Source organism: Impatiens glandulifera, chromosome 3, assembly GCF_907164915.1.
Source record: "Impatiens glandulifera chromosome 3, dImpGla2.1, whole genome shotgun sequence".
NCBI lineage: Eukaryota > Viridiplantae > Streptophyta > Magnoliopsida > Ericales > Balsaminaceae > Impatiens > Impatiens glandulifera.
The window spans coordinates 47135961-47146248 of record NC_061864.1 but is presented as its reverse complement, the minus strand read 5'-3'; the positions used below and the strand labels follow the sequence as shown (position 1 = coordinate 47146248).

At 34.1% G+C, this 10288-nt stretch overlaps 2 protein-coding genes across 2 annotated transcripts; both read left to right on the top strand.

Moving 5' to 3' along the window:
* LOC124932419 (protein kinase STUNTED-like) lies at positions 1 to 3387 on the top strand. Its single transcript, XM_047473043.1, has 9 exons — positions 1 to 397; positions 491 to 582; positions 667 to 1342; positions 1420 to 1668; positions 1757 to 1920; positions 2002 to 2081; positions 2160 to 2307; positions 2787 to 2936; positions 3024 to 3387. The coding sequence occupies exons 1-9, from the start codon at positions 226 to 228 to the stop codon at positions 3267 to 3269; spliced, it is 1977 nt and encodes a 658-aa protein (XP_047328999.1). The 5' UTR covers positions 1 to 225; the 3' UTR covers positions 3270 to 3387.
* Positions 3388 to 8099: 4712 nt separating this feature from the next.
* On the top strand, positions 8100 to 8622 carry LOC124928579 (probable calcium-binding protein CML44). The gene has a single exon (XM_047468816.1). The coding sequence runs from the start codon at positions 8107 to 8109 to the stop codon at positions 8590 to 8592; it is 486 nt and encodes a 161-aa protein (XP_047324772.1). The 5' UTR covers positions 8100 to 8106; the 3' UTR covers positions 8593 to 8622.
* Positions 8623 to 10288: the final 1666 nt, after the last annotated feature.

The following is a 10288-nucleotide window of genomic DNA, read 5'->3' as shown; positions in this document are numbered from 1 at the left end:
CTTTCTCTCGCCATCGCAATCGCAATCGCAATCGCCATCTTGCGTCTTTGCGTCTGGTAGGCGAAGGCAGGCCGGAGTAAATAAGAAAACAAATGTACGAAATGGACGGAGGAGGATACCTTTCAAGCACCCTTTGAAATCGTCTTTATATCTTCTCAATCTCCAGAATGCTTTTCATCGGCCGCCGGAATCTTATCCACTAAAGAGAAAGTCTTTGCTGCAAAAATGACCCAGAACGGGCGCACCGGAGAATGTGGGGAAATGGAACGAGTAGGCCGGACTGTGGTGGTGGGTGTTAAGTTGGATTCTCAAAGTAAAGAGCTTTTGAACTGGGCTCTAGTTAAGGTAGCTGGAACTGGTGATCGTGTGATTGCTATTCATGTTTTGAACAACAAGGGTGAGTTGAGTTTGTATTTGTTAAAATTTTAGATTGAAGTTGGGAATTTTCAGGTTTCTTATTTTGTTCATAGTTATGATTTTGGCTGTATAGTTGATCGAGATGGGAAATCATCGCTTATGTCAATGGTTGAAGGGTTTGATACTGTTCTTGCTGTTTATGAAGGTTTCTGCGAGTTGAAACAGGCTTGTCTTAACACTTGTTTCTTTGATCTTAATTTTGAAATCGTTGGTCTGGTTTAATGTTTATTAGTTGGTTGATCTGTGTAGGTTGATCTCAAGCTTAAGATTTGCAGAGGTTCATCAATCCAAAAAGTCCTTGTTCGTGAAGCAATATCATACTTAGCAACAGACGTTGTTGTGGGAATAGCTCAAACCCACCACACAATTCGATCATCAAAATCTGTGGCAAAGTACTGTGCTAGAAAACTGTCAAAAAATTGCTCCATAATTGCGGTTGACAATGGAAAGATTGTCTTCAAAAGAGAATCTTGTAAATCTCCCATTTCTAGAATGTTCATTACAGAAGAAGATGATCATAACAGAACGGTATTGCTTGGTTTGAATCAGACTAAACCAACAAAAGAAAATGTTCAAAGTAGTACCCAGAAAAGTAACTGTGTCATATGTTCAACATATCCTCAATTTCCCAAAAATCTGCATCCCCAATCGAAGGAGTTTTGTGATGAGGAGTTTTCAGGGTTTCAATGGGGGTTAGACTCACCCTTTCGGCATTGCTCATCAAATGAAAATTTTGAATTCGACGAGAGAAATGGTTCCTTAGTTGTTCCCTCTAGATCTGAATGCTTAACTTTACAATCATCCCCTTGCCCCAGTTTCAGCGGCTTACCAGAAGAATTGGAGGGTTTTCTTGAGAAATATTCGTCTGTATGCAGATTATTTACATATCAAGAATTGCAGCAGGCGACATCAAATTTCATGCCAGGTTGTTTGAATTTTGATAGATTCATTAATATTATGCAATTATCAGATGGGTAGATGAGCTAATCTTTCTAATTACAGAGAACTTGATTGGTACGGGTGGTAGCAGCCGCGTTTATAGGGGTTCCCTTCTCGATGGAAAGGAAGTTGCTGTGAAGATGTTGAATCCATTTGAAGATGCAATAAAAGAGTTCAGATTAGAAATTGAGATGATAACAGCCTTGAATCACAAGAATATCATATTGCTTTCTGGATTTTGTCTGGAGGATACTAATCTTCTCCTGGTGTATGATTTCTTACCCAGAGGAAACCTCGAGGAGAATCTTCACAGTATGGAATTAAACTTTATAATACCCCCTTTTTTTTATCTTTCATTCTATTGAAATTGTCATTTTTTTGTGGTATTTGTTCAAACCAGGCGATGATAAGGCTAGTTTAGGATTTGGTTGGAAAGAAAGATATAAGGTGGCTTTGGGGATTGCTGAGGCATTGGCTTATCTACACATTGAAATAGAGAAACCGATGATTCACAGAGATGTGAAGTCGTCTAATATTCTACTGTCCAATGATTTCGAGCCACAGGTTTTGACTTGACCATCTTTTCCGGCTACATATTGGCTTACTTTTATGCTAATCTTGTTCCAATTGCTTTAAAATTTTCAGTTATCTGATTTTGGACTTGCTAAATGGTCATCGATAATGTCATCCGATATGGATTGCTCTGATGTTGCAGGGACCTTCGGGTTAGTCGCATCAGCTAATACTTCTCACGTCGAATCCATATGGAAAATAAAGATTTTTTTTTTCTGTTTTTGTTGCAGATATCTGGCACCTGAATATTTCATGTATGGAAAAGTTAATGAGAAGATCGATGTGTATGCTTTTGGCGTTGTACTTCTTGAACTTGTTTCGGGAAGAAAGCCTATAAACAGTGATCTTCCAAAGGGACAAGATATTCTGGTTTTGTGGGTATGGCTGATTGGAGCCTACAAATTCCTTACTTTATGTTTTAATTAAATTCAAAGGTTATTTTAGTTATTTAAATCAAATAATTTAACTAAACAAGATTCCTCACCCTTCCCAAAAATGGGTTTTTGAAAACAAAACCTACATCAATCAAGCTCCTGATGTGTGTTTATTTGAAGGTTATGAAATCAAAATCGTTTTTGTTTATTCCCTTATGAAGCTAGCACTTCAATCATCTCGATGAAAAAGTATGTTTTTTAGATTATTTGGATAAATTACTAAATGTTTTTTTATTTAAAATTTAAATTCATAAGACAAATGAAGTATAGGTATATTTATTTATGATTGAAAGAACAATTGATGAGATAAAGTTTTTCTTTCTAAATAACCCAATATCAAAACAAGCTCCTGGTCATTTTCTTAAGCTTTTATTATATAGTTTTGTGTTTGTGAATCTAATATTTGGTGATGTATTTTGGCAGGCAGAAAGGATTCTGAATGATGGGAAGATTTCTGAGTTGGTGGATCCAAGATTGGGTAGTGATTATGATTTTGATCAAATGAAAAGGATGGTTTTGGCTGCTTCTCTATGTATAAGACGAGCACCTGGAGCTCGGCCCTGTATGGATAGGGTGAGTTTGAGCTTCCTTATGCGATATTTGTTTGTCTTTCAACAGGTTCTGAGTTTTTTTTTTCTTTCGTTCTTTGTTTCTGAGAAGGTGTTAAAGCTTCTTCTTGAGGAAGAGGGCGATATTGATGAGATAATTGAAATGAATGGTTGTGAAGAAAGGAGAGAAGGCGAAGAAGAAGAAGAATTTAACCGTTCCAAACTACAGTCCCACCTTAATCTTGTTTTTCAAGACGGGGAAGATGATTCTCTATCAATGAGTAGCATGGAGCAAAACTTCGTGTCCATAGAGGACTACTTGAAAGGAAGGTGTAGTCGCGAATCAAGCTTTGCCTAAATAGTCTAATTCTAAACTGAAACTTGTAACATTGCTTTGGTTTGGCTATATGTAGATATATTATGTATTATCTATGAGTATATGGAGGAAATTGAATAAAAGATGGTCCAATTCTCAATTTGTATAAGAAATTGAATAAAAATGATTTTGAGATTAATTATTGTATTCTAAAGAGGGGGTGGTCAATGAATGAAGTAACAAGGAAGGGGCACTTAAATTCAAGAGGAGGCATATTTGATTATTCTCTCTTCTATCTTGTCAAAAGACTTTGAAGATTTGAATTAATTTCCATCACAAATAACTGTTTTTATACAAGTCAGTCATCCACCCATCACTGTCACAATATTATTTGCAACTAATATATTAAAATAAATAAATTATTTCATATTTGTATATTAAGTGAGAAAATTTGGAAGAGAAAATAGGGGATGTTTCATATTTGGGAGAGAAAATGAGGGAGGGAATGACATATCACCACATCACTAACTGAAAAAATGATAAAGAATGAGTAGAGAGAGAAAATTTGTTATTTTTTGAGCGAATCAAATTGCGCCACGTCATTCACACTCAACTTCTCTTTCTCTAATATCTCCCAAATCATTTCTCTAAAATAATATATGTTACAAATAAATAAAAATATGAATGTAAAGATAACCATTCAATAGAAAACATAAATAAAGAGGAATACATTTCTCCGTTCACAATTCTACAAATGAATCAAAATAAGATAATAAAAACCATTTGTTAAGCTAAAGTACATAACAAATAAAAGGTGATAATAGAGAATTCAATGTTTAATATATTCAAATAAAAATATGAATTATTTTTTTTATAACTAAGTTATGTTTTTAATGTAAGATAATCGAATTTTTTTTTTTTAGAACGCTGGTTCCGCATCTTTTTTGGAGTACGACTAATCCCCGCGGAATAAGTATTTAATTAGGTGAACGGAACTTGTCGCATGATGAACGAATAGTTTTAATGAAGCTTTTTTATTCCATTAATTTTTTTTTTGAGAATTGACTTGCGTCATTAATTAAAAAGACCCGAAAATGGTAAAAGGAGTATAAGAGTTGAAATTAAGCTTACAACAATTTGCTCATAATCAACACACGATGGCCATGAGAAATCCACATTTGGCCTAACAAATGCACACGGACATGAAATCAAAGTTGAATAATGAATAAAACTAGTAATCAATCAACTAAAACAAGACGATAGGGGTTGATTTCCTCAGACTCGTCTCTCTTATTTTTTCCCTTGTTCTTTCTTTCCTTCTTTCTTGTCACCCTTATATCTTTTTGGGATATATTTCTGGATAGAGTTCCGACTTCTTCGTCATCGCTAGCTTCTCTTGTCACTTTTTTCCTTTTGGGCTTAAGTTTGGAGTTGAGCGTATGAGTTGTTTCCTTAAGGTAGTTTTTTGACAACGTTGCGACTTTCTTTGGTTTCAGAGCTCATAGTTTTCGAGATTCTTTGGCTTTCGCTATCATCCACGTCAATACCAGACTTTCTGAACCTAATAAGTGGGAAAAGGGCCTCGGTTTCAGGCTCGGTGAGATCGGGATTAGTTTGGTTCTCGTTCACGTATTCGTTGTGGCTTTTATTTGCTTTGAGGATTTCGATATAGGATTTCTTAACCACTTTGACATTCTCTTGTTCGGGGGTGACCACGAGCTTCTTTTTCTTTTCCCCGTCCTCTTTTTCCGGCTGCTCGTACATTACCTCAATGACTGCCATGTTTCCATTCCGACATCTTAGCTCAAATTTTTCCAGTTTTGTACTCGTTGAGTTGATCTCAATGCAAATGCGGGTAAACGTGACCCGTTCAAACGAGTCAAAGTCGGGATCGAGCTTAAGCGACTTTCCAATGAGTCCGGCGAGGTAAACAAGTGCTTTGGCATTACAAAGGTGTGGTAGGATGTATCTCAGTCTCACCCACATTTGTTCGGATTGTGCCGCTTTACTATTGATGTCCATTTCTTCATTCCATTTGATGAGCTTGAAACATAAGCTGAACATGAATGTGAAATCTGAGTTGGCAATGGCTTGGGCTTCGGGCTTTGTGCCAAAAGTGAGAAAGAAATAACCAAAGTCGTTGATTATTTTGAGTCTCTTTATGCTCTATTGTCGGAAAAGGGCGGCCTTGATTGCTCGGAATGGGGCCTTGTGGGTGCCCATGAAGTGACCAATGATAACTCGCTTCCAATCTACGATGCATCCCTTTTCAATTTCCAAGGGGAGTTTGATTTGGAGCAGGTGTTCGAGCGTTTTAATTTTTAGGCTAGGATCCACATTGAACTTGCCTCTATTAACTATCCCGTTTTTACCCCAAACCTTGTTGGTTTGCCATGTTCGGTTTGCGTTTGTTTATGTATTGTAGGCATAGGTTTTGGGCCACTTATAGAACTCTCTCATGACACTAACCGACCACAGAACAATTTCCTCGTATTCGGCTTTGTCGAATGAGTTTCAATCTTGCTCGAATCGGATTTTGAATTGGCAAATGATTTGCTCGCTTTTTTCATTGGTCATGAAAAGTTCATGCCTTTGGAACTGGACGAGGGAGTTGAGAATTTAGTTCTGAATGCCCGCAAAATTTGCGATTTCATTTCGTCCCATGGTCTACAACTTATCGGGGATTTGAGCGGTCATGGTGGGGATGTCGTGACATACCGTAGTGTCTAAGGTGAACTAGAAAAACAGCATCGTGACTGGTCAGGGTGGTAGTGACATGGTTTGTCGAAAGAGTAGCACTGCTGGTTGGGTTGACAACAGCTAGGCCGGTCAGGGTGGAGGCTACATGACCGGTTAGGGGAGGGGAGTCATGGCCGATTGGGAGACGGGCACGACCGGTTGATAGACCAGTAATTTGACTGGTCGATGCAACAATTGGATTGAAGACAACGTCATTAGCAGCGTTGTGACTGGTCGAACAACTAGAAGAAGTGGCAGCCCTTTCAGACAATTTCTCTAGACTCCCTTTATTTTTTTTGTGCTTTTAGGTCAGTTGAGGAGGCTAGTCGAGCGTAGGCTCATCGTGGCTCAACCTGCGCAGAAGACAACCAAATGCCTTAGCAACCAACAACAATTCAGACCTGCAATAGAAATCAATAATAGTAATCTGCAACAGATGACAATAGAGGAGTCAACAAAAACCACCCAACCCAGACTAGCATGATTGAGGAGCAAACTACACAGCAGACGACAACCAACATTTCCCCAAAAAGCATCCAAAAGATCGTGTCATGCTGCCTGTACCGATCGCATTTCCTTTGATCAATGCTGATTTCGGCGCCGATTTTATGACTTCCAACTCAAGATAATATCGTGTCGCCTATGCCGACTGTGTCGTGGATGTATCTATCGTGCCGCTGTGCTGTGTTGTGCAGCCCTAGCCTGTCATACAAATTAGTTCACATTTGAATCCGTATTCCATTAGTTTGGGTACCTTATATTGAACTTAATGAAAATAATTGTAATTTTTTTATAGAATTACAATTAATAGAATAGATATTAATTTTATTAGAATTAAGCTCAATAAATTTTGGGATAATTTTAATGAAGCCTTTATTCCATTAGGTTGGCTACCTTACATTGAAACTAATGAAAATAATTTTTTAATAAACTTTGGACAAGTTTAATTAGGTAGGGTAATGGCATCTATGTGTAGTGAAATATACATCTCCGAACCTAATTTTTATTTTATTAGTCGATCGGATTTCGACGTATATATCTAATTGTATTCCGTCCCATTTCAGACATCCATATACTTTTCTAATCATTAGGATCAAATTAAACTCTTTCCGGATCAAATTAACCTCAATATCACCCTACTCAAAGTATATGGATGATGACGTCATTACAGAGTCATAATGACGTCGAACAAACTTTTTTAAGTTAGGATATTTAATTGAGCAATTGTTAATTACAGCATAAAAAATAATCAAATGAATATTAAGGAGAAGCCAAGACTAAGAATGAATCTCCAATATCTGCCCATTTGTCATCAATCAAATTTTGTAGATTAATTAAAATCTTAACAAATTAATCAAGTCTAAACCCCTTAAAACTTTGACTTTTAAAATAATAAAAGGTCTAATTATTAAATACAAAAAGGTGTATTCTCAATCCTTAGGGCTTGTTTGATATTGGGTTATTTTGAATTTTTATTGTTTTTTTAATTAATATTATTTGATAAATAGGATATTTTTTTGGATTTTTAATTCCATGAATTACTATAATCTTTTTTTATATTTAAATTTTATGTTATTTTAATAAATAAATTGAATGATTAGATAATGAAAAAAAAAAGAAAAGAAAGTAAATATGAGATATTATGATAAAATTTATGTATGCATACCTAGATATCTATGTAGTGTCTAGCAAAACAAAGTAATTTTTTTATTACTTAGTACAACTTTTTTGTTTGTATGTATATATACAAAAAAAAAAAAAAAAATTTATAAAAAATTAGTATTTTAGTAATTTGAAGATAAATATTATGTATATTTTGCACTCTCCAAATATATATTTGTTTACATTAAGTTAATTTATGCTTTGTTGCTATCTATATCCTTATAAACAAATAAAATAATGAATTGAAATTTATTTAACTTGCAGCACTAATTGGTACGTTGAATTGGAATACACCACAAGATTAAACAAGTATATGCGTGGTTTACATGACAACAAAAAACAAGTCTTCTCTAAACTTGGTCTTCTCTTTTCTCTCTCCCAAGTCCCATATGATCATGTATAAATACATTCCCCTTCAATTTTCTCAATTTTGTGCAAGATTAAACATTTCTAGCTCATACCCCAAAAAAATAAGGATATGTCTAGTCTCAGCACCAATGATTTGCAACGAATATTTGAGAGACTAGACAAAAACCAAGATGGCTACGTAAGTAGTATCGAACTCTCCCAAATCCTACAAGTAGGCATCGAGATATCATTTACCCACAATGATCTCGAGTCTCTCATGAGAAAAACATCTCTTGATTTCATCGATTTTGTCTTGTTCTATGAAACCCTCGTCAACAAAGTTGATAATCAAAATGCCACAACGGGGATGGATAGTAATATTATTGATGAAAGTGAAGAGAAGGATCTTGTGAAGGCGTTTAGAGTTTTCGATGTTAATGGAGATGGTGTGATCACATCGGAAGAGTTGGGAAATGTGTTGTCGAGGCTTGGGATGTGGAATGAACATTGTGGTGAAGGAGATTGCGATAGTATGATCAGAACTTATGATGCTAATTTGGATGGGGTGCTTGATTTTGAAGAGTTCAAAAATATGTTGGTTGCAAATAATTCATAATGATCATATTGAAAATGTTATGTTTTAGTTTGTGGATTGGGGGGCATGGTTAGAATCAATTTTTATTTTTATTTTTATTTGTGTGTGTTTGTGTGTGTGTGTGATGATGATGATTTTCAATTTTAATTATATTCAATATTTTAACATGTCAACCCTCTATTTAATTAATTAACGATTTATTTATGATCTTTGAATTCAACTTTTGTAGGAAAAAAATAAAATTTCTACACTTCTAGATGACATTGTCCATCAATATTGTAAATAATTCAATGTTGTTAACACCCCCTTTTGGTAAATTATTATGGCTATTATAATTCCTTTCTTCTGGATTGGCTGACCTAAATTATTAGAAACGTCTAAGGTCTAGCCACAAATAAAGAATGAAAAAGAAATGACCGAGGACTAACTTGTTTAATTGTTAGTATTTTTGTAAAATATCAAATTTACTGTGGAATATTTTGATTCATTTGCTTACATGCCTGAGACTAGCTTGTTTAATTGTTTTTATTTTTGTAAAATATCAAATTTACAGGAATATTTTGATTCATTTGCTTACATGCTTGAAACATATTCATTTGTCAGGATTTAATATGGTAAGAAATAAAGTTGAAGTTAATGGTGGAAAAAGTGAAGTTATTTCATAAATAGATTTGGAATCATAGAACTTAAATTGAAAGTTGATGTTATCTAAGTGGATTATAAAAAGAAAGAGGTCTAAATAATAATAATTTGTTGTATTATGTAATTGAAAATTAAATGTATATCATCTTTTATTGGGCATTATTTATTATTATTATTATTAGCTATTGAAATTCCATAATATTCCAAGGATGGTTAAATGATTCAGGCTTGAGTTATTGAGATTTATGCAATTCCTTATTTGTTCTTCAAATAAAAGTAACCCAAAACAGTATTGAGCGTTTGGTTCAAATAAGTGAAGGAGAATATGAGTGTATAATGAGAATAAATATGATCAATAGAATTGTAGTGTTGGGTTATAACATTCTCATTGATAATGTTTGAATTTATTAGAGAAAAATTATTAATATTATTTTGTAATTGAAACTAGTATTAATATCTTAATTTTATTTTTTATTATATTTTATTTAATTAAAAATATAAATTATTATTTTCTTTATATCATAATCATTTAAAATATTTAAGTATATCATAATTTAATAAAATATATCATACTAACAATATTTTTTCAAAACTAAAACACTCATACAAAAACAATTGAATGATTCAAAATTTTACTAATTATAAATAATTTATCAAACATAAATAATATAAGATAAAATTTTAAAATATTATATATTAATAATGGATCAAAATAAATATAACATTTTACTTATAGATATAAACCGACTCTCGAGAGTCTCGATCCCAAACTCAGGCCTTTCGCTCCTAGGTCTTGGGAGTCTCGGTTCTATGTTATGAGTCTTGGGAGTCTCGGTCCCAAGTTAGACCTCTTGGTCCTAGGTCTGAATTTAATCGGTCCTAAGTGAGAATTCTTGATCGGATTTATCGGTCCTAACTCAAGAATACTAGTCCTAAGTCTCGGTCTTAACTAAAGAACACAAGTCCAAAGTCTCGGTGCTAGCTTATTTTTGTCAGTCTTTGGTCTCGGTCATATTCTAACAAGCCTCGGTCCTCAAGAACACAAGGATATTTTTTTAAAATTCATTTTTTAGCT